Source organism: Cebidichthys violaceus, unplaced genomic scaffold (assembly GCF_023349555.1).
Source record: "Cebidichthys violaceus isolate CVI_PGR_0920_01 unplaced genomic scaffold, fCebVio1.0.p SCAF_71, whole genome shotgun sequence".
NCBI classification, from domain to species: Eukaryota; Metazoa; Chordata; class Actinopteri; order Perciformes; family Stichaeidae; genus Cebidichthys; species Cebidichthys violaceus.
In genome coordinates this window covers 903,265-927,780 of record NW_027176939.1, presented here as the reverse complement: position 1 = coordinate 927,780, position 24,516 = coordinate 903,265, and the positions used below count along the sequence as shown (strand labels likewise).

At 45.3% G+C, this 24,516-nt stretch overlaps 1 protein-coding gene across 1 annotated transcript in view; it reads left to right on the top strand.

The window, feature by feature from the left end:
- ube2f (ubiquitin-conjugating enzyme E2F (putative)) overlaps positions 1 to 14,899 on the top strand; it is a 35,973-nt gene extending 21,074 nt beyond the window's left edge. The window contains exons 8-10 of the mRNA XM_068736656.1: positions 854 to 886; positions 1,836 to 1,898; positions 12,522 to 14,899. Of these exons, the coding sequence (XP_068592757.1) occupies positions 854 to 886; positions 1,836 to 1,898; positions 12,522 to 12,572 (147 nt within the window). The 3' untranslated portion in view covers positions 12,573 to 14,899. The remainder of the gene's footprint in view (positions 1 to 853; positions 887 to 1,835; positions 1,899 to 12,521) is intronic.
- Positions 14,900 to 24,516: the final 9,617 nt, after the last annotated feature.

Genomic DNA, 24,516 nt, shown 5'->3' with positions numbered 1-24,516 from the left:
ATGTCTTCTGGGTGGAAGGTAGCAGCAGACCTGTTACCTCTGATGACAGGCGGACTGTAGTACAAGCTGGTGATTAATTTGCTTTTAGTACACAAATAGAATAGTTTTCTTTTGTTTGAATTAAATGTATCACAATGAACCACGGAGGTACAAAGGAGAAACAGCAACTCTCTGTTCTTTGGTGGGTTCAGTCGGGAGTCGCTCTACATTTGCTTTGCTCGAGTCACACTTAGCAAACGGACGTTTTGCGACCTCAAAGATGAATTCCACTATGTAAATGAAGAAAGTACTGGTGTGTGGAAGGAGTGAAACAGACCTGAATAGAATCCCTGAAATCATTATCTGGAAATCCTCGATCGACAGCCGCTGGCCGTCGTCTGCGGCGGAACACGTCGGCCTCATCGGTCTGTGTGTGTCACTGGGTCGCTGCTGTCAGCTGGATTTCACTGGTCCTCTCTGCAGACAGCAGGGGATCATAAAGGCTGCAGTAGATCAGGAAGAAGAAGGCTCTATAGCTCCGTCTGACCTGCTGAATGTGACGCTACAGAGCCTCTCATCCAGCAGACAGGGTTCAGATCTTTCTGTTAACCAAACCACTAAAAGGGATTTATGATAATATTAGATATTAAGTTGTCCTCCCACGAAACGATGAGTGATTATTCACTTCTTTCACACTTTACATATTCCAATTTATTCACAAGATTGGTGTAATCATATAATATACCAGATATACTATATAATAAAGAAAGAATTAAGACTTTTTTACTTGTCCTGGGCTCCTCTGTGTTTTCATGAATATGTTGAAACTGTGATATATTTGATCCTTCATATTTTTCCATGTGTTTTCTTCCAGGACATTGTCTGGGGATTGAACTCCTTGTTTACTGTAAGTGTTGCTTGTTTTTGCTTTATTAATATTGTTGTTACAACAGTGTGTGCAGGTTTTAGGACACAAACAATGGTTGTGTATGCGCACACAGTTCAACCCTAATGAGGAACTAATACACAGACCAAGAGACCTCTCTTCACAGCTGTAATAACTTCAGTTATCTTTCTCAGTGTGAAGAGCACTTTGAGGTGATAAGGGAAAATACAAACTAATTGTTGCACATTATGCTTGTGGGAATTCACCCCAGCTGGTTCTAGCTTTTTGATTAAAGGGAATGGAGGATATGCTAAATTAGACAATAATATACGTTTCTGTTTAAATAGTTTAATTACACATTTTGGATGCAGCTGAGGAAACGGCTGAAAGTAAACACATTATTTTGTTTTCTCCAAAATATGCACACTCTGCTAATTGCAAGCTTGCATGAACCTCTCACTGAGCGTCCCCTGAGGTCCTCTGTGTGTCTTCATGATGATGGTGACTTAAATCTGCGTTGATGAATCTTACCTCTTAATCAGGAAGCAACCTCTCAGGACATCCACCTTCTTTAAAAAGTCTTTTATCTCTAACAGCGCTTAGTTGTGCTTCACCTCAGCATCATTCTAATGTTTTGTTGCCGCAGTTGCAGAATCCAGGGTGACAATGCAGACAGCAAATAGTGCTGAGACGAGCAATATCTAAAAAAAATGTGACTGTCTCTCTCTCTCTCTGTCTCTGTCTCTCTCTGTGTCTCTCTCTTTCTCTCACTCTCTCTGTCTGTCTGTCTCTCTCTCTCTCTCTCTCTCTCTCTGTCTCTCTCTGTGTCTCTCTCTCTTTCTCTCACTCTCTCTGTGTCTCTCTCTGTCTGTCTGTCTGTCTGTCTGTCTCTCTCTCTCTCTCTCTCTGTCTCTCTCTCTCTCTGTGTGTGTGTGTCCCCCCCCCCCCCCCCCCCCCCCCTCTTCTTCAGGACCTGTTGAACTTTGATGACCCTTTGAACATTGATGCGGCGGAACATCATCTGAGAGACAAGGTGAGGGTGATCCTATCTATAATTCTGTTTCATCGCTGGGCACAGATTCGGTGCCGAGCGGTGACTGCAGTCATTGACATGCAGACGGTTCACTTGCGAGGCCTCCCCACCGCGTCTCAGATATGCTTATAATCTCCATAATCATATTCATACCTTCAGCCTGCATAGACAATACATCGGGACGCACAACTGCTGCTGAAGCTGCACTACTTTCTCTTTTAGGGGGATTATGTGAGATCAGTTCAGAGTGCTTTAGTCCGGTACGGTGGGCTGAAGAGCACAATGGGCCTCTCAGAGGATGCTGTGACTATGGTAGATATATATCTATATATATCTATATAGTATAGTATATATAACATAAGGACTTTAATTCTGGGCCTCGACAGTAGACGAGCTGTAGCTTTAGTTCTGCTTTCTCTTTCGTGTATGTAGCGGCCGCTCAAAGTGCTCTACACCACATGCAGGGCTGGGCCATGTTTCACTATTATATTGATATTGTGGTATGAGGTACATGCAGTTTGATTTTGGATATGATAATTTATGGCATAAGTGTTAAAAAGGCTGCATTACAGTAAAAAGATGTGATCTCCAGAACATAACAGAATGTTCTCTCTGTTCTGTTGTTTGCCTTTAAGCGTTGTATCGACATCTCATTGTGTAAATATTGTGATATTTTTTATTTTCTCCATATCGCCCAGCCACACACACACACACACACACACACACACACACACACACACACACACACACACACACACACACACAGCCGATTGGTAGACCCGCTCCATCTCCTGAGCCACATGCTGCCCCCCCCCCCCAATCAAATCAAACACACAAGATGTTTCAAACCGATAGGCAGCCCGGCTAACTGATCCTGGACTTATTCCCTCTTCGTCTCCCCATTTGCTCTCCTGCGCTCCGGTCTTCCTCGGTGGCGGTGTGGGGAAGCCGGTGTCCTCGGTGCTTCTCTCGCAGTAATTGCTTTCCTGGATTGCCGACAGAGCTGACGCGACTCTGCAGGAGCCTGCTGACCGGGGTAACCGTCGTTAGTTGAGTCGAGGCGAGCTGAAAGCCTTTTTTAAAAATGTACAGCTTTGACCTTTGGCACGTAAGGCGTACCCTTTCCCATGATGCATTGGGATGCACCCAGCAGTGCGTGATAATGGTCGCCATGTGACCCCCATTAGACGTGAAAGAGTTTTGAGAGAGAGAGAGAGAGAGAGAGAGAGAGAGAGAGAGCCTTTCATGGCGTCTTTAGAAACCCAAATTAATTTGTTAGTGAGCTAAAGCTCCTCACAGATTTCTCTGAGCTACAATAGATTCTTTTTTTTTCCAGTGCCTACAGAAGGTGCATTCATTGACTCTGCACCCATTCTTTCCTTCACCCCGATGAAAAGGTTGAAACACACACCTGGTGGGCGCTGTGAGTTCCTGTTACCCGGAGCTACCGCCTTCTTTGACGTGCCTTTAGCCGTTCTGACCACGGAGTGCAAAACCACTCCTCATTTACCGCACAGTGTACTGTGTTCACATGCATCCGCTGTACAAGTCCACTGTGAGTCTTTCAGCACGATGTCGTCACCGAAGTGAAAGTTAAAGGACCCGTTTAGTTCAATATTTAACTCCTTATAGCATTCAAAGGCTCCATCACACAGCTGCTAATTCAAACAATGCAGCACACTCACACGGCTGGAAAATGAATACTGAGCCGTGAATATGTCATAGAAGATCTAATCGATGTCCGTTTCCATCGTATGGTCATTGTGCTAAATTAAAGGAAGACGACTCGTAAAAAGACAATTCAAACATGTTCTTCTTCTAGCGCTGAGTCAAGGCGCTGCCTCCGTGTGCTGGTGTGGTTCTCCTGAGTCACAACAACTGAAAACACAAAGTCGGCCATCCGTGACCCACTCCCACTGAGTCGCCGCCCGCCGTAATCAACTTCAGCGGCGAGTGGGTGAAGCCGTGGGAGTGTGTGCGTGTGGGTGCGCACGCACTAATGCTGGCGCTCGTGTGTGTTGAAGCTTTTCAAGTGGAGCTCCTCTCTGAATACATCAGCTGGTTAAAGTGGCTGAAAGGAAGCTTCTTCATGGGCAATTTAGTGTGTGTGTGTGTGTGTGTGTGTGTGTGTGTGTGTGTGTGTGTGTGTGTGTGTGTGTGTGTGTGTGTGTGTGTGTGTGTGTGTGTGTGTGTGTGTGTGTGTGTGTGTGTGTGTCATTGTTGCTTATGAGTGGCTCTTTGTGTGTGTGTGTGCGTCCGTCCGTCCGTCCGCCCGCCCGCAGCAGCAGCAGCTCCAGCGTTGGCTGTGTTCAGTAGTTTGGTAGAGAGGTGCAGACGGGTTGACTCACTGGTGTCGAGAGGTTCTTCTTGGTGTTTATTAGTTTTTAGAATGAACTGTGACACGTGCTCACTCTGTGGCTCTATGAAATCCTCTGGATATCTATATCTATAAATGCTGATTAAGCTTCTCCGTAGCATAAAAAGAATGTGTGGAAGACATTGTTTGAAATCGACATGTTTTAACAAAACCATTGTTTCAGATTCAGTCGTTTTCCTTTCTGTGCATTTCGTCTGACTTTCCTGATCCCATGCTGCTCATTCTCAGCAGGTTTTGAGTTTGTGCTTCGTTTCACAATGAACCTTGTACAAACAGCTGCACAACATAAACAAATGAGTAGCGAATGGTGTTAAAATGGCTTCAGAAAGACGGCGAGACAGGATAGAATATAGGACTTTATATTGGATTGCATGAGATCCTACAGGTGTACCAAATAAACTGCAACATGTTGCATCAGTCATGTAGAGTGCATCACAATACCGCATGTGTGACGTGGGAGACAAAGTGTGAAACGTGCTCTTAAAATGGTCAAAATGTCCCACAGTTGGGACTTTTTGCACCCACGGTGTCTTAACTACATCCTGTGCGCTGCAGAGACGGACACGGTGAGCTCGTACCCATCAATACAGCCGCCAGCAGCGACAACACGCGTCATTATTTAAATGTCACAAGTCTTTAAAATGGCACCAGGCTCATCTGCCAGGAAGCAGAAGAGTTCTGAAGTGGGCAGTACAGCGACATCATCTTGATGCCAATGATTCCGACACACAGCGAGAGATTTTGACTGTAAAGTGACTTTGACACTACGGAGCGCTGATCAGACGATCCTCATGGCTGTCCTCCGCATGCTCAATCCTCTACATCGACATCGATTGTTGCTCATCAGCGAAGTCTCTCTTACACTTCCTCGGGTTCCTCCAGTGGCTTAAAGCCTCTTCGGTCAATAATCCGTCACGCCGAGCGCAAACACACACAAATACAAAGACGCGCTCGATCCCGATGAGGGTTCTGTCCCGTTATCAGCTTCTCCTGCCCTAAGCAGCGACCCCTGTGGCGCTGTGAGGTCTCATCAGAGACATCAGGGCGGGTCCTCAGTCACATGAACACATGAACAGCTGTGTTCTCTGATTATCAATATGGTTTTTCTTCTTCTTGTTATTTTATGTCACAGTTTGTATTCTGATACTTGGGGCTCGCTGTTATCTTTGTTGTTCGGTTTGAGTGTTTTTGTAAGAGGTGATGAAACATGTCTCCATATGTAGCTGATATAATATATATATGTATATGTGTATATATATCTATATATGTATATATAGATATATATATGCTGTGTGTCTACCTCTTGCATCCAGCTCTGCACCCAGCTGGTTATAAGCAGCAGCACTACGATGCAGTGTGTGCTGAGGCAGCAGTTACTGCCAAACGGCTCGATAGATAAAATCAAAACCTTTTATTTTGTGGAGTATCTTCTCAAGTATTCACAGTTTAGTCACATTTATATCATCAATAAATATCTAAAGATATTTATTGATGATATAAATGTGACTAAAAATGCATAATTTCAACGATCGGTTGCGTTTGAATATCACTGCGTCAATCACGACGTGTTTTCACCGTTAACGTTTAAATGAAGAGCTTCAAACCGTGGTGAGGAAACATCACACTAAAACTAATACATTGAGTTAATGATGGCAGGAGAGAGACGTGGTCTCCAGAGACAGACGTGGTCTCTAGTGAGAGACGTTGTCTTCCGTGAGAGACATGGTCTTCAGAGACAGACGTGGTCTTCAGAGAGAGACGTGGTCTCCAGTGAGAGACGTGGTCTCCTGTGAGACGTGGTCTTCAGAGACAGACGTGGTCTACAGTAAGAGACGTGGTCTTCAGTGAGAAACGTGGTCTTCAGAGAGAGACGTGGTCTACAGTGAGAGACGTGGTCTCCTGTGAGAGACGTGGTCTCCAGTGAGAGACGTGGCCTCCTGTGAGAGACGTGGTCTCCAGAGACAGACGTGGTCTACCGTGAGAGACGTGGTCTCCAGAGACAGACGTGGTCTCTAGTGAGAGACGTGGTCTCTAGTGAGAGACGTTGTCTCCAGTGAGAGACGTGGTCTCTAGTGAGAGACGTTGTCTTCCGTGAGAGACATGGTCTTCAGAGACAGACGTGGTCTTCAGAGAGAGACGTGGTCTACAGTGAGAGACGTGGTCTCCAGTGAGAGACGTGGTCTCCTGTGAGACGTGGTCTTCAGAGACAGACGTGGTCTACAGTAAGAGACGTGGTCTTCAGTGAGAGACGTGGTCTTCAGAGAGAGACGTGGTCTACAGTGAGAGACGTGGTCTCCTGTGAGAGACGTGGTCTCCAGTGAGAGACGTGGTCTCCAGTGAGAGACGTGGTCTCCTGTGACAGACGTGGTCTTCAGAGAGAGACGTGGTCTACCGTGAGAGACAGACGTGGTCTCTAGTGAGAGACGTGGTCTCTAGTGAGAGACGTTGTCTCCAGTGAGAGATGTGGTCTCCAGTGAGAGACGTGGTCTTCAGTGAGAGACATGGTCTTCAGAGAGAGACGTGGTCTCCTGTGAGAGACGTGGTCTCTAGAGACAGACGTGGTCTACAGTGAGAGACGTGGTCTCCAGAGACAGACGTGGTCTCCAGAGACAGACGTGGTCTCCTGTGAGAGACGTGGTCTCCTGTGAGAGATGTGGTCTCCAGAGACAGACGTGGTCTACAGTGACAGAAGTGGTCTTCAGAGACAGACGTGGTCTTCAGAGAGAGACGTGGTCTCCTGTGACAGACGTGGTCTTCAGAGAGAGACGTGGTCTCCTGTGAGAGACGTGGTCTCCTGTGACAGACGTGGTCTACAGTGAGAGACGTGGTCTCCTGTGAGAGACGTGGTCTCCAGAGACAGACGTGGTCTCCTGTGAGAGACGTGGTCTCCTGTGAGAGATGTGGTCTCCAGAGACAGACGTGGTCTACAGTGACAGAAGTGGTCTTCAGAGAGAGACGTGGTCTTCAGAGACAGACGTGGTCTTCAGAGAGAGACGTGGTCTCCTGTGACAGACGTGGTCTTCAGAGAGAGACGTGGTCTTCAGAGACAGACGTGGTCTCCTGTGAGAGACGTGGTCTCCTGTGAGAGACGTGGTCTCCAGAGACAGACGTGGTCTTCAGAGAGAGACGTGGTCTACAGTGACAGACGTGGTCTTCAGAGAGAGACGTGGTCTTCAGAGACAGACGTGGTCTTCAGAGAGAGACGTGGTCTTCAGAGGACACGCTGACAGCTCTGATGTCAGCTGCTGTCCGTCTCAGTTCCGTGTGACAGCAGCTGCACCGACTTTGGGTTTGCTGACGGAGTTGCTGATTTACCGTGAGGGTGGAAGTTAAGAAAGAGGAATATTCTTTGAATTCTATTGAATATAGAAGTACAAAATACACACACCGGTTCTTTGCGAGGTGGAGGACGAGGTCACTGGATTGGGAATGCAAATTGTGATGGAGAGCAATGCAAAGTGAGGAGGAGGGTGAGGCTCGTCCCGTCACAGCAGCGTCCTCCCCTCCCGAGCTGTGCTCCAGACGGACATGGGTCCCTCTAGCTGGGTTGTTTGTCACAGTAGTTACCCGGTCCCTTCAGAACCAGGCCTGAGATTGCTTCTCAGCTGTGCTGTTCTCTGATGGTGTCTCTTCCTCTCACACTGCTGCTTGTACGGCTGTCCAGAGATGGAATGTGACGCGTCAAGCTCTTCAGAGAGGAGGCTCTGCTCCGCTCCGCTTTAAACCCGTTCATCACATCCTGATGGTGGCTCCTACTGTTGTACTACTCATGAGTTCAGTACTGATCAATCAATCACACAAACACAATGCAGCACAACGTGCTTCAAATAACAATGAGTAGCTTTGTAATCAATAAAACATTTGATAAAATAATATAAATATAAAACATTAGAGGTAGGATGGAAATAAATGAAGCTCAGAAAGACGCACGAAAGAGAGTTAAACACAATACAATAATTAAAAAGATTAAAAATAGAAACTCAATTCAAAGGCCAAACTAATACGATAAAACTATATAAATATACAGAATTAAAGCTCGAAGATAACGTACAATAAATAATAATAAAGATCTATAAATAAAGCTCAGACTAGAGAGTCTTTAAAGAACATCCTCAGAATAACTTCAAACTCTGTTTCATAATCGATAAGTTTGATGTACACTTACACCTGCAAACCTTTCCCAGCTGTGTCTTCAGTTCACTTCATGAATAAATCTAATAAACCAAACTTCTACTACTTGTTTCATATACAGTCTATAAAGCAGTACCTATAGCTCCGCCCACAATGGTTCACGTGAATCAATCACTCAACCTGTCGCCTTGACTTCTTGAAGACAACGTTGAGTGACGAGGGGGCTTTGACATTTAGACTGCAGTCCTCAGTCAGGACTACTGGGTGTCCTCTCACTCTGTCCTCTGTCCTCTACACACCTCCCCTTCATCTGTCCCTTTGCAGTCTGTTCACCGGCTCCATGCGGGGCCTTCCGTTGCTTATTTACCCACTTTTAGCAGATTTTAAAGTAACCGTTTTCACCCGCGGGGTTTAATTTGCATCCCCTCCCTTCAGACGACGCTACATGTTTTGAGTACCTGCACAGACCGCTGGAGGAGAGGAGAATTAATTGCCTTCTGCGGTGTGAAATACAGCCAAGAAGAAAAAAAGTAAGCTGTGCAAAAGTTTGTAATCGACTGCAGGCTGTGCTCTGAGTCTTCAGACTAATGAACGCCAGTCATTCGCAGTCTCAGCCAGATTTCTGTTGTAAGAGAGAAGGAAGTGAAATCCTGTAAATGTGTGTTGTAAATGTGTGTGAGACGGCGTTGATAGCGTTGATAGTGTTGATAGCGTTGATAGCGTTGATAGCGTTGATAGTGCCCTGCAAACCTTCTCCTCCCTCGTTCTATAAGTGGCATGCTGTTTGTACGGTGGGGCTGTTTAACTCTTCGTTTATCGTGGATTTTCACGCAAATGTTTGCAAAAGCTCACAAGAGACAGCTGGGTCGACAAAGGTTGCCGAGAGACAGACGGGTGGATGAGCGGCGACTACCATTCCATGTTTACACAGACAGATGGACACAGTGTGGCATTCCTTTGAAGAGGACCAGGTTTCTACTTCTTGTTTCACTAAATAGACATTTAAAGGGGAAAAAGTGATAATCTCCAACAAGCACAAACACCTACAGCCTACAGTGTGTGTGTGTGTGTGTGTGTGTGTGTGTGTGTGTGTGTGTGTGTGTGTGTGTGTACAGTGTGTGTGTGTGTGTGTGTGTGTGTGTATACCCCATTGTATATCCCATTCCTAAAATGGAAATATTTCTCCGTTCCTTTAACTGCATATTGCATATGGATGCACGCTAGCTTGAATGAGTTATTCATGTTGTACAAAGTGCCGTCAGGACTAGCAACATGTGAAAGCATTAGAGGTGCAACAGCTGTCGGATGGACTGCTGTGAAAGATTCATGGTGCCCAGAAGATGGACACTAGCCTCTGGTGGTCCTTCTTGAGAGGCGTACTACGAGGAACTGTACCTTTGTGTTTGAGGTAGTGTTATCTGAGCACCAGGCAGGGTCTGACGGACTATTCTGTTCTAGTCCTGGCTCTGGTTCTTGCGTGCCTCCCTTCCCTCCAGTAGGCCTCCAGCAGCGTGGCGTCAGTGTCGGCTCCCAGCGGGGATCGAGGCCTCAGTATAACATTCAGTATAACATTCAGTATAACGTACAGTTTAACGTTCAGTATAACGTTCAGTATAACGTTCAGTATAACGTTCAGTATAACGTTCAGTATAACGTACAGTTTAACGTACAGTTTAACGTTCAGTATAACGTTCAGTATAACGTTCAGTATAACGTTCAGTATAACGTTCAGTTTAACGTTCAGTATAACGTTCAGTATAACGTTCAGTATAACGTTCAGTATAACGTTCAGTTTAACGTTCAGTATAACGTTCAGTATAACATTCAGTATAACATTCAGTTTAACGTTCAGTTTAACGTTCAGTTTAACGTTCAGTTTAACGTTCAGTATAGCGTTCAGTATAGCGTTCAGTATAACATTCAGTTTAACGTTCAGTTTAACGTTCAGTTTAACGTTCAGTATAACGTTCAGTTTAACGTTCAGTATAACGTTCAGTATAACGTTCAGTATAACGTTCAGTATAACGTTCAGTATAACGTTCAGTTTAACGTTCAGTTTAACGTTCAGTATAACGTTCAGTATAACGTTCAGTATAACGTTCAGTATAACGTTCAGTATAACGTTCAGTATAACGTTCAGTTTAACGTTCAGTTTAACGTTCAGTTTAACGTTCAGTATAACGTTCAGTATAACGTTCAGTATAACGTTCAGTATAACGTTCAGTATAACGTTCAGTATAGCGTTCAGTATAGCGTTCAGTATATCGTTCAGTTTAACGTTCAGTTTAACGTTCAGTTTAACGTTCAGTATAACATTCAGACTGTTTCAAAACAAACTCAAAGTTCCTCGTTGTAACTTTAACTTTCCACCTACTGCCATAATCGGTTCAACAATCCATACCATTCCATTAAATATGCAGTAATCTCTAACAAACACCCATCAGACTCAGCTGTACTTTGTGTTTGGTGCTAATGTTAGCATGCTAACACCCTACACTGAGATGGTGACCCTAGTCGACCGTATATATCAGCTGAGCGTCAGCGTGGTCGTTGTATGTAGACTCTCAGAACCCATAGTGCCTTCATTTTAAAGTGTGATAAAGACTTGGTATGTCCCACTACACAGGGCGTCAAATGCAGTGCGCCAGAAACACCAGGATGACCTACTGCGTCCACATGAAACCAGCCAGCATTCTGACCCACAATCCTCTGCTCGGCTGAGATATTTACTATAAATGTGTTGTTACGGTCCATTTCAAGTCTAAAATATATAACACATGTTTGAGTATTCCATCTGCTGCTCGCTGATCACACGCCTCGCCTCCGAGCTCTGACTTTAAAAACAATATTGAATTAATTGAATCACTGACCTCAAACTGCAACAAATCTGATTATTAGAAGCTTCACATGTCTCTGAGCTCCCAGTAGCAGAATAAATGAAGCCTAGTCGTCCCACACATCGGCCTACCTGAATAAACCAACGTAGCTCAAGCGTCTGTGAGAGCCCCGTAAACCCCCATTAAAATAGGGCCTTGAGGGAGCGCTCCCTCAGCGGCAATAAGGCCAATCCATCACCCTGCTGTGGACGCTGTCACCGCTGCTGGAGCTCTTCAGCATTCCTGCCTGTCACCCGTCATCCGTCTCTCTCTCTCCGACTCGGTTTTTCTCACGTCCTCTGAGTCTCTCCTGAAGCCCCAGCAGTGTGAGCCCCCCCCCCCCCGGAGCTGTGGCGTCAATCAGGGCGCTGAAGTCGGTGTGGGACACTCGCATGTAAGACGGCGTGCGACCGATTCCGACAGTTCCCGTGACGTACAACGTGTCGACCCACAATGCAGTTCTGCTAAGCCACGCTCTTTCCTGTACAGATGGAATAAAGGAAATCCTTTCAGAGGGGAAAGCTGCTGCAGCGCAAATTAACAGCAGCCTTTGACCAAATCCATGACTGTGTGTGTGTGTGTGTGTGTGTGTGTGTGTGTGTGTGTGTGTGTGTGTGTGTGTGTGTGTGTGTGTGTGTGTGTACTGTAGACATGTGTCAAAGAATAGTTTGCAGGAAGTATGAAGAGAATGTTAGACACAAACCAGTGGGCGAAGATGAAATACACGTAGGCTTGAACTGATGGACAGAGCGGAGGAAATGATAGAGGGCTGGAAGGAGAGGAAGGAGGCCAGATGTAACCAGGAGGGAAGGGTCGAAGGGAGCGACGGAGGGATGGAAAGAAGCCAAGCACGATTGATAGGAGAGGAACCGCTAGACGGCTCTAATGACAGACATCATGAATAAGATGAAGTGTGGTTCTTTCACACTGGATGAGCTGTTCTCTGAACCATCAACATGCAATTAAATTAAACAAAAACCCAGTCAAATATGCAAAAGTGTATATGCTTTCAAAATTCAAATTTAAAGCTAAAGCGTCATTCTTTAACGTGTCTAAAGTGATTCCTGGTTAAATCGGCTCACTAATTGGGGAGTTGACCAAAGATGAGCGCGCTGTGCTTCGTCGATGAATCAGTGTCTCGTTGTTGACCTGCTGGATTATATTGTTTTTCCACTTTGTGTGAGATGTGACTCCTCCATGTCTCTGTTATGACGTCTCTCTCTACTTTCTCTAATCCAGGAGGACTTTCGGAATAAGGTTCAAGATTACATCAAGCGCTACGCCAGATGATAGACGGGGCGTCCTGAGTCAGCCTGCACCCCCAACAACAACAACCACACTGCTCTACCTGCCCCCCCCCCCCCCCCCCCCCCCCCCCCCCCCCCCCCCCCCCCCCCACACACACACACACACACACACACACACACACACACACACACACGTCAATCAACAGCTGACTCTTTCACTCTCCCCGTGCTGCCCTGCTGTTCTCGAGATTGCAATAAGCTCCACATTGCAAGAAGAAAATAAGAAGAAGAAGAAAAATAAGAAAACAGAAAAACGATGCGTTTGAGTAAAGACTTGCATACAAAAGAACACAGCGCTTTAATCATGCTAGTAGATCAAGCGTCCCGCTGACCACAGCGTCCGGTCATTGTGGCGAAACCACTGAATGAAGCCGCTTCCCCCGAGGCGTCCCTGAGCCGGAGACGAGCCACGGCAACGACCGGCGAGGGAAACTGAGTGTCACTCAGCTGTCTGAAGAGACGGAATATCTGTTGCTCTCAGTTCACTGTTTCAGTGCCTGCTGTGTTTGTGTCACTGAAGAGAATAATGCATGAGTTCACACACACACACACACACACACACACACACACACACACACACACACACACACACACACACACACACACACACACACACATATCCTGCAGTGAACACATGCTGTACACCGCCAGCTCCACCACACAGCATGTGAATGACCGCGTTGTCCGTTCTGTTGCTCTCCTTGCATGTGCGCACACACACACTCACACACTCTCACACACACACACACACACACACACACACACTCTCTCTCTTTCTCTGTTTAGTGTTCAGCTCCTGTGGGATAAAGTACGACTACTGAAACCACAGCCAAATGTACTGTACTGTGTTCAGCTTCACCTCTCCTCACTGCCTTTAGTTGTCTTTCCTCCTTCAGTCCCATTTGTGTCACACACACACACACACACACACACACACACACACACACACACACACACCTCTCTCTCCGTTGAGGATGGAGAGGTTCATTCATACCACAGTGCAGTCAAAGTTCTATGGCGATGGCCCTCTGTTTGTGGTCTCTCTGTACTTCAGTGGGTTTTAGGTGAAACAATGACTGAGTTTAAAGTCCTCCATAACAGAACGTTACAGTTTTGTTTTATGCTCACCGTTCACAGTTAGCGACTAGCTGGGCAGCATTCAGCAGCTAAACAACGAGACGTCATCGCTCTGTATATTTGTGATCATGGTCCTAGAATTAGGACTTGAATTCTTGAAGAAAACGTCTTTATTTTTCCCGATATACAAATGTTCATGTTGTGGGTGAAGGGTTCCTTTGAAGCTGAAAGCCGGCGCTTTGACCTCAGTTATTGTTTCACCTCATTGTCATCGTGCTGCAATATGGAACAAAGAGAACTTACTGTCCCTGTTAGGACTGTAATCACCTTCTCACCCTCAGAGTTCATCTGGACGTCTCTTTCTCTGTGTGGCGACTACGTTTTAACCGTCATTGGACTTTTCCTCCGTTGTGCGTCGCTCTTGACGTTTACACAAAGTGTGCGTACGTTGGAGGTGTTGCACTCCGGACCGGAAGTAAACGAGTCGCTCACTCGGTAGACAGTTGGCTTGCTTGCTACGATGCCTGCTAGCTCACTCGTCAGCTTGCTGGTGAACTTGAGTAGGTGCTGCTATTCCACTGCCATTGTGGATTTTGGCCATAAACTGCGTGTTCATTTAGTATGTGTGGTAGAAAGAGAGGGTGTGTGTGTGTGTGTGTGTGTGTGTGTGTGTGTGTGTGTGTGTGTGTGTGTGTGTGTGTGTGTGTGTGTGTGTGTGTGTGTGTGTGTGTGTGTGTGTGTGTGTCCGCCCAGGGTTCAGCAGCTCATCGTTAGCGTGTTCCAGGTGAAGGTAGACAGAATAACAGGAACACTGACTCTCTGCTGACATAAAGCCCCTCACAATATGACACAATAACCTGTGTGGTGAACGTGAATGTGGGCGTGGTGTGGTATTCTCCAGCATGGTGTTGGACCACTCACACCTAAAGGCTAATGTCACTGCCCATCTCCATGGCGGCTCCTTGTCGTGGTAGCGGTGGCCTCCTGTCCTCTGTCCTCTGTGCTCAATGTTAGCCTTACTAATGCTCTGACTTGTCACACGTCCTTTATTTGGCAGTTAGCGGTGTTCATTGCTCCCAGGATGCTACTGCGACCATATCTCTGCTTGGGCTGACGCCATGTTTGGGCCGGAGGAGAAGATTAACAATTTGTTCTTCTTCACGTCCTCAACCGTTTCTCAGATTGTATATCCATTTTTTAAGATATATTAAAAGAGAATATAAATACAACAAATGCGTCTCTTGTGTTTCATTCACAGCAATGCCAGACAGACGTTTCAGCAGGTCGTAACTGATGTTTCTCCATCAATCATGAAGTGGATAAGATGAATCAAAAGATAGATTGAGTGACCGTCGCATGAGCAGCAGCTGTTATGGTGGAACATAGTTTAATGCGGGGGGGGGGGGGGACAACAGCTGGACTGATGTGAATCTTAATTATTGAACATGATTGTCCCGTGGCTAAAAGCACCAGAACAAAAGTAGTAAGTGGACCTTGAGTTTTGTCATAACATATTATTTTCATTTATTTGATTACGTCAGCTGATTGTTTTCTGTTAACTTTTGGTAAGTTGTAGATATACTCATGTGCTGTACAGTGACCTGCAGTGAGGTACATGAGCTACATCCACATGCTCACAACGTTCAAGTCCATCCAACAACTAACAGCCATTCACCCATTTGACTTGGCTGAGGAAGACACACACACACACACACACACACACACACACACACACACACACACACACACACACACACACACACACACACACACACTGCCAACATCTGCCAGTCACCCACACAGTCCGTTCTTATTCCTGGTGTTGGAGCCCTGTAGCGATACTAACTTATGAAAGTCATGTGAGTGTGTGTATATCTGTGTGTTTTGTGTGTGTTTTATATATATGTGTGTGTGTGTGTGTGTGTGTGTGTGTGTGTGTGTGTGTGTGTGTGTGTGTGTGTGTGTGTGTGTGTGTGTGTGTGTGTGTGTGTGTGTGTGTGTGTGTGTGTGTGTGTGTGTGTGTGCGCGCTGACAGCTGACAGCTGACAGCTGACAGCCACCGCCAGGTAATGAGATGGTTGAATGCCATAAGTCACATGTTCTGCAGCTCTCCGGCTGTCCCGGTCACAACTCCTACCCGCTGAGCCGGAACACGTTCTGGACAGGTCCTCTTTAACTTGCCCCGATTAAACTAAAAGTACATATTTCCATTAACCAGGCCTTGGGGAGGAGGTGAGAAAATAATGAGGAGCAACACAAATGGTGTCCCCACAGAGCGCCTGTTGACAGCACACCTGCCAGCCACATTAAGGGAGAGATTAATGGGTGTGAATGATGGCTCATTTGTCACATAAATTGGCCTCAGTCGACACTGCTGCATGGGAGCTGTGTGCTTAAATATGTGTTTGTCTGTTTCTGTTAGCTGGAAGCTTTAACCTACAGCTGCTGTGGGACTGGACATAGATTTCCCTTGGGACTGGAGGTTAAGGACAGACGTCTTTAAAAAGAATACAAATAAAATGAAATCCACAAGTTACATGCACAACAAGAGGGTCACTTTTGAAAAGCACAGATAAAGAAAACGTCTTTATTCTAAGGTGATTCAGGGAGATTTCCGATTTAATCAAATAAAATGGAATAAATATAGTTAAGACTCGTCTGCTGGTGATGGAGGCTTTGTAAATTGGAGTAATTTCCCCCCATCTCACTGTGATTGACAGGATGGCTCATCTATCTGGCCTCCCTTTTAATATCATGACTCATCTCCTGAGTCATTTCCTCAGACGCTCTCATGGGGCAATCAAAGGGAAACATAGTCCTGCTGTATTTGTTGTGTTTCATTAAGGAATGCAAAGCGAAAATCACACGTGGGTGGATCCATATAACTTCAAAACTGTCACGTATCATTTCATTAAAGAGTCAACTCTTTTCTTCAATGTTATTTTGTGGTTTGTGTTAAAGTAAGTAAAGAGCGACTCCCGTGCACGTTCCATCCTTCCATGAGTTATTCTCTTTTTGCTTTTATCAATAAACTAACTTCTCCACCTCACCTCATAGGTTAACTTCTCCATCTACCTCATAGGTTAACTTCTCCACCCACCTCATAGGTTAACTTCTCCATCTACCTCATAGGTTAACTTCTCCACCTGACCTCATAGGTTAACTTCTCCATCTACCTCATAGGTTAACTTCTCCACCTGACCTGATAGGTTAACTTCTCCATCTACCTCATAGGTTAACTTCCCCACCCACCTCATAGGTATTGATTCTGAATTAAGATCTCACTGTGGTCCACCAGCAGGGGCGGGACTTCGCCTCTCTGTAAGTCAGTCATCCCTGAAGCCAGACATGGATCAGATGTCAAAGGTTCATCTTTGTTCCTTCATTCACTGCACATGTGTGCACATAGTAAATGTGTGTGTGTGTGTGTGTGTGTGTGTGTGTGTGTGTGTGTGTGCGCACAGTAAATGTGTTTGTTTTGCTGACCTGGTGGGCGTTTGGTACCAGCTGCTTCTTCCTCTCCTCTCCTCTCCCATCGTTGGAGCTCATCACGCTGGCTCAGTCTGAGCTGCACCTCATTTCTGCAGCTCTTAACATTCTCTCTCTGAAACTTCCTTCTCTGTCATGAGCCATTTCCAGACATTAGCTGCCGTTATATAAATGTTCTCTACGGCTCCATTCAGACCCGGCAGGATCTTCAGTGGCACCGCTGGATCGCAGTGAGTTGGAGATAGATGCTCACTACTGTGAGCACTGCACAGCTTTGTGCATATATAATCCATTATGCACGCCCCCGACAACATTATGCACACAGAAAAGAGCATTATCTGTGCCGAACAGCATTGCACACATCCGGCAGCATTATATACGTTAACTTAGCTTTTAAAATCGTACGCCACAGTTCTTGGGATAGTCGGTACGGTTATGAACACGTTAAGATGTTTGAAAAGCCTCCAAGTGTGTCACAGTTCTTTGTGCATACAGGACACCAGAAATATAAAATGTCTTTTCTCTGTAAGCAGGGAACCTGAGTTTAATAAGATGAATACTCAAATCCACAAGAAGTCATCATCATAAAGCATTAACCGCCTTAACGTTGTATTTTCTTGCAGATATCACATAGAGTATGTAGTAAACTGTCCGTCATGAGCCCCTTTCAGACCATGCTGGCTTCATCTAAGTGTCAGACTAAGGAGGCCGTTATGTAAATGCTCTTCATGGATTCATTCAGACCACTCAGGATCTGCACAGAAGGAGTGGTAGCAGCGCTGGATAACAGTACAGACATGGAAGATAATAATAATAATAATAATAATAAAGACTTGTTCTGTTCTCTCAGTCTGCATCACGGTTGGATGATGTTTTCGGGTTGTCCGTCTCCCTCTCATTATTGTGAACACCGTCTCTCTTCAGAGGGTGACGGTGGTCAAAGGTCACTGTGACCGAACAAAACAAGTTCATTCGTATGCTAATTATGTCAATTTAACACAAATATCTAATAGCATAAAACTACACAACCTGGAGGCAGTAATGCTCGTGTGTTTTGCAGTTGAGGACTTAAATAATGATGATTGAAGGGAGGGGGGGGTAAAGTTGCCTAATAAAATTGCTGTAGGGGCCTTTCTACAAAGGTGACTACGTTGCTTTATCAGACACAAAACCAACATCCGCAATTACCAAAACATTTATGTAATGAGGTGCATGTTGAAAAAGAGCTTCAGTATTTGCTGTGAAGCCGTATGGAGGTAGTGAGAAGTATGTGACATGCTGTACAACACAACAGCAGTCAACCCATTCATTCATTCACGCCGACCACCATTTTATCACGCGTTAACGCAGTTTAGTTTTATTATTAAGCGGACATATTTAACACAAGAACTAACCCAAGCCAAATGTTATTGCACTTTTGTTCATATAGCAGTACTTTAAAATAAAAGTGCACTAAAAATACACTACTTTTGAATTCATTATTGAATTTTGCGCATAACAATGATCACGATTATAAATTGTAATCGTTGCACAACACTAATATTTACATTACATTACATTACAATCATTTAGCAGACGCTTTTACACATGTTCTGTGCACCTTTGAAATATGTTAGTGAAGAATGGATGCATTATAGTTCCTACAAGTAGTAGTTGTAGGAGTAGTAGTTGTAGTAGTGGTAGTAGTTGTAGTTGTAGTAGTAGTAGTAGTAGTAGTAGTAGTAGTAGTAGTAGCTGTAGTAGCTGTAGTTGTAGTAGTAGTAGTAGTAGTAGTTGTAGTAGTAGTAATTGTAGTAGTAGTAGTAGTAGTAGTAGTAGTAGTAGCTGTAGTTGTAGTAGTAGTAGTAGTAGTAGTTGTAGTAGCTGTAGTAGCTGTAGTTGTAGTTGTAGTAGTAGTAGTTGTAGTAGTAGTAGCTGTAGTAGTAGTAGTTGTAGTAGTAGTAGCTGTAGTAGTAGTAGTAGTAGTAGTAGTAGTTGTAGTAGCTGTAGTAGCTGTAGTTGTAGTTGTAGTAGTAGTAGTTGTAGTAGTAGTAGCTGTAGTAGTAGTAGCTGTAGTAGTAGTAGTAGTAGTTGTAGTAGTAGTAGCTGTAGTTGTAGTAGTAGTAGTAGTAGTAGTAGTAGTAGTAGTAGTAGTAGGAAATAGTGCACATTTTAGAAACTGGGGCGGGATGTGAGGCCGAAGCAGCTGCACACATTTACAGGTTGATTTGGGATTTATTAAAGGAAATGGCTCACTGGCAGACGTACACACGTTTTTATGAATCTGAATATTTTTTGGCGTGCGTGCATTTCCTTCTTTGAACGTACGCACACATTTAGCTATGGATCCTACGCAGTGTTTTATAAAAGAGAGCCCTGGTGTGAGCGCACCAATGGGCAGATGTGTGCAGGCCCACGCCCGTCCGTGTGGCGTTGCACAGTTGTGCCTCCTAACAGAAAGCGCCGCTCCGTCTCCTGTGTTCACTTCAAACGCTGCCCACATGCTCCTGCCAGCCGTGGGAGGCATGTCATTGTTCTGTGAGACTAGCTTGGCAGGCTGCAAACAGTAATGCATTTAGTCATGCCCACTTCTACAGAAGCAGAAACAATGATACATTACCGTAATTAAACAAAGCCCATCTCCGCTTCTTATTGCTTTGTTGCATTGGAACAAAGCTAATGTCACACGGCACGTACTTCTGACTTCATTGTTAACTGTGCTTCTAGAGTCGGAGCCCTTGAGTGCAGGTGGTTGACATTACATGTATGAATCCCACTGCAAGTCACAATGCTTAAATGCTTTCATATAAATGCAAATCAGAGTGCTTTACATAATCGCTAGTTAAATCCTTACATAGGCTACACATAGGAACAAGTCGAAAGGGACAAGCTGCACCTATGATGTTTTTCAACTTTCCAACACCGTGGTGAGCACTGTAAAGCAACTATGACGTACGAAATTCAAAATGGCATTGGCGAAATTGCCGAAGTCTAGGCTTTAAAAAGGACATCAGGGTGACTAGGTCTACCTCCTATATACAGTCCATGGTCTAGATTCAGCCGTTATTATGAGCCCAAACTGAGACACATATATAGTGAATCAGCATGGCTCAGTGACTGGATGTTCTACAGTCAGGTTTGATATAAGAAAAGTGAAGAATCACTTAACGTGAAGAGCAATGCTTCACTTCATCTGTGTCACTAAACGTCATTTCAAGGATGACCTCAAATCTGACGTCTGTTTGTATGTTGCTGTCAGCCGCATCCTACACCAATGACCTCATGAGCACTTCCTGATCTGATCCTCAGCCTCCTACTGAACCGACTGCATGAACCTGGTTGAGGATTCCGTCGGTGGAGATGATGCTTTTGAGAGAATGGACTGTTAATCATTTCAATTGTTTCCTAAATGAGCTGTTTATGTTGGAGGGCAGTGTGCAGGAGAGAGAGAACTCTTCACTTCGTTCTTATACCTTTACTGTGATTTTGACTTCAATAGAACAACAACAAGAACATTGCAAACATTCTCAAAAAGACTTTAAATAGCGGGCGGTCTTTGCTGCTGTATTACTGCGTTTCTCTCTCTCGTTTTCCTGCTTCCAACTCCATCAGCTGATCTGACGACTTTCACCTTTTCGGCTCGACGATCAGATTTAGCCACGACCTCTGTGAATCTATGGGGGGGGGGGTGTGTTCCTGAACGCTGTCCCCCCCTCCCCCCCCCTCCTCTGTCTCCTGAGACAGACCCCCCGTCAGGACTCTGAGTGCAGAGCGTGAGACTGCTCTGATGAAACTGCTTAATGTGACCGAGAAGATGAATTGGCTCATGGACATACCCATGCACCGTGGACTACGGCCTCGGTCATTTGCTTTTTTCCGTATTGTTTTTCAAAACCGCGGTGACATGGAAAATGATAGAAGTGTGGAGAATGTCAAGAGACTGATTATTCTTCTTCCTCCTCTTCCTCCTCTTCCTCGTCTTATTATTACATCGAGTCACAGAAAATCTCTTGACCAGTTCATCTTCTTCTTGTGCAGTTTATCGTCAGCGCCTCATCTCCCAGACTGCCTGTTGGCAGATTGAAATGTTGCTTGAGGTTCTGCTGGGAAAACGCTGAAATACACCAGAGGCACTTGGGAAACTGGAGGAGTTCTGACACACACACACACATACACACACACACACACACACACACACACACACACACACACACACACACACACACACACACACACACACACACACACACAGACAGTGCGAAAATAACATGTAGCAACATTAACAGCGGACATCTGCGAAGGACATTACGCCGTTTGTTATTAACCTGCAGGGACTTCAGGGGAGGAGAACGGGGAGGACTTTGTGACGTCAGACGCTCGGATCCGTCTTATGGGACAGAACCCTGAATGCTGCAGTGACGATGACGATGAAGACGAAGACGTTCAGCAGAAAGCCTCACTGACTAAACTGAACACAGTCAGAACAAAGACAAATGGATTTCCTGGACCGGGCAGTGCCTCACAGAAGCTGAACAGCTTGATTTGTCATCTTCGGTTTGGCCGACCTTTTTTAACGAGATGTTGTGACATCTTTGGGACGGCAAGAGCTCGTAAAACGGATCCTATAAAGCTCTGGGTAGCCCAGCACTAAAACGATTAACTTCTCCATATATCTTACTAAAGAGAGAAGATGCCTGCGGCTCTGATTGGTTGTTCCTCGTCACATGATGCGCACGGTGCCGCTCTCACTTTTGAACGAGCGTCCTTCTGCACGTCTACATCCACAACCATGGATTTAAGAGCAAAACACCCGTCAACCACTTATCCCTTCACGCCTTCTGCCAAACTTCTCTTTTCTTCTTCAGCATTCTCTTCATCTCCGACATCACGGCTGACGACGGAATGAACGATGCCTGACGGACACCTTTGAAATGAAATGGTATCCCACTCTAGTCACAGTGACACATTACCTTACTGTCATCATGGAGGAACCTGTTGGTTCACATCGGTGGTCCTAAAGTGACACACTTTGCTTTGGTCCCCACTGAGAAACACTGTGACTGCTGCAATGACCCACATCCGCAAACCAACCAATCAGAACATGACAGGAAATGACACGGCATGCATTGTTGCATTGTTGACAAAAGGGGGAAGAGGACACATGTGCACACCCTCCAGCCAAAACCGTTGATGTGAAATGAAAGAGAAGTTTGAGTTTGGAAAACAGAAAACCTCAGGTGGATGAGTCGATGGCGTTCTCCTGCTCTCATACAGGCTTCTCTTCTTCTCTTCTTCTTCTTTCATGGCCTTGACTTGTCTTGTCCCTATTCGACAGTTGGACACGACAGACCCATCTCACACAGCGTTCACTAAACGTACACCATCTAGATGCTCCTTCCCGTGAAGCTAGTGTGTGTCTATATATGAAGAGATGTATCAGTAAAACAAGACAACAGAACATCTACTAAACGGAGCTGGTGGTGAGGCTGTTTAATGGGCAGGATGTTTAAAAAATATGGACGTCTGTTCGTCTACATTTCCCTCACAATCAGCCAACTCGATGTGCAGACGAAGGAACAAGTGATACAGTTGAAAGCTCCAGAACGGCTGCTAAATGGGCCGCGTGAAGCCAGGTCTCAATACTCCAGGACGGTATCAATAGCACACAGTATTAACCCTTTGGATGATGCTATACAAAGCAGACAGCAGTTGAACTATCAGAGGACATTTTTCTGGCGTCTCTTCTGTCTTCGGGTCACTTGTTCCTCACGAGGGCTGTAGATGCTCCTCCAGAGAGGAGCTTCCGTTTCCTCTGACATGAACAGACCTGTTCTTGTGATTTAGGGAGTAAGTGATCTTTGGATTGTTCTTCAAAGACAAGAAGCAGTTAATCCTCGAGATGAAAACACAGCCGCTTGACGTGAAGCCCTCGGTGCTTTCAGTGGCCTCGAGTGTTCTGTCTGCAGTAACGCGTAAACTAAATATGTCGGCGGAAGGATTTGTATTGTCATCCGGTGTTGTAATTACGTTAATGCGTTGATTTCATTCGTTTGTCTTCGTCTTGCTTCGTCTCACCTGGCAGCGGAATCACTCCGAATGACAATTCATCATTTCAGTTCTAAGTGCTGCCCGTGGCGGAAACAAAGCGTTTAAAGGTTTTCTTTCTTCTTCTGTGAGCATGTGGTGGATGGCTACATTACCTCTTATAACCTCAATAGGTTTTGCCCATAAAGTAGGGGAGAGTGTGTGTGTGTGTGTGTGTGTGTGTTGTGTGTGTGTGTGTGTGTGGGGGGGGGGGGAGGGGGGCATTGAAGACATAGTTGTCGCTTTAGTTTTCAGCTTAGGAAGCTGAAATGAGCTAAGAAGTAGAGATGAAGTTCCTGTGTGCATGAGATAGACAGGGCTGATAAGTTGTGTGGTGAAATGGGTCGACTCTTGGAAAAGCGGTGGAGACCTAATCTCACGATGTCAGATTCTCTCAAGCGTCCTTTTGGATGCAAATGAATCCTACCGGTGAGATTAAAGAACTAATTTCAGTTGGAAAAAGTACATCTTTATCCCCCTCTTGTTCCTGTGCAGCACAGAATGATCATGTACAAAATAACACTGCAGCTATTAACAGCCCCGTCCTGAAGGATTACCATGCATCACCTATCACAATATGAACCAGGTGAAGACGTTAGCTGCAACTGTAAGAGGTGAGGATGGTGAGTATGGGTTTTATAACATGAATAAACAAAATTACAAAATGAAAAGCTTAATTTTCTAAACCTACTTCTGATCAAATTTACATTTTTCATACACGTTTTGCATATCTGTTTTTAATCCGTGCTGTTGGTTTATTTTTGTCTTCCTTAGAGAGGAGAGAGGAGAGAGGAAAGAGGAGAGGAGAGAGGACAGAGGAGAGGGGAGAGAGGAGAGAGGAAAGAGGAGAGGAGAGAGGAGAGAGGAGAGGGGAGAGAGGAGAGAGGAAAGAGGAAAGAGGAGAGAGGAGAGAGGAGAGGGAAGAGAGGAGAGTTGAGAGTAGAGAGGAGAGGGGAGAGAGGAGAGAGGAGAGAGGAGAGAGGAAAGAGGAAAGAGGAGAGAGGAGAGAGGAGAGGGGAGAGAGGAAAGAGGGAAAGAAGAGAGAGGAGAGGAGACGCCGTTCAGCAGATTTAATATCTGAACAACAAAACAAGCAAACTTACTTTGGGGCAATTGTTTGACTTTTTGTATCTTTGAGCCTTCTCTCTCTCTCTCTCTCTCTGTCTCTCTGTCTCTTTCTCGCTCTCTCTCTCTGTCTCTCTCTGTCTCTCTCTGTCTCTCTCTCTCTCTCTCTCTCTCTCTCTCTCTCTCTCTCTCTCTCTCTGTCTCTCTCTCTCTGTCTCTCTCTCTCTGTCTCT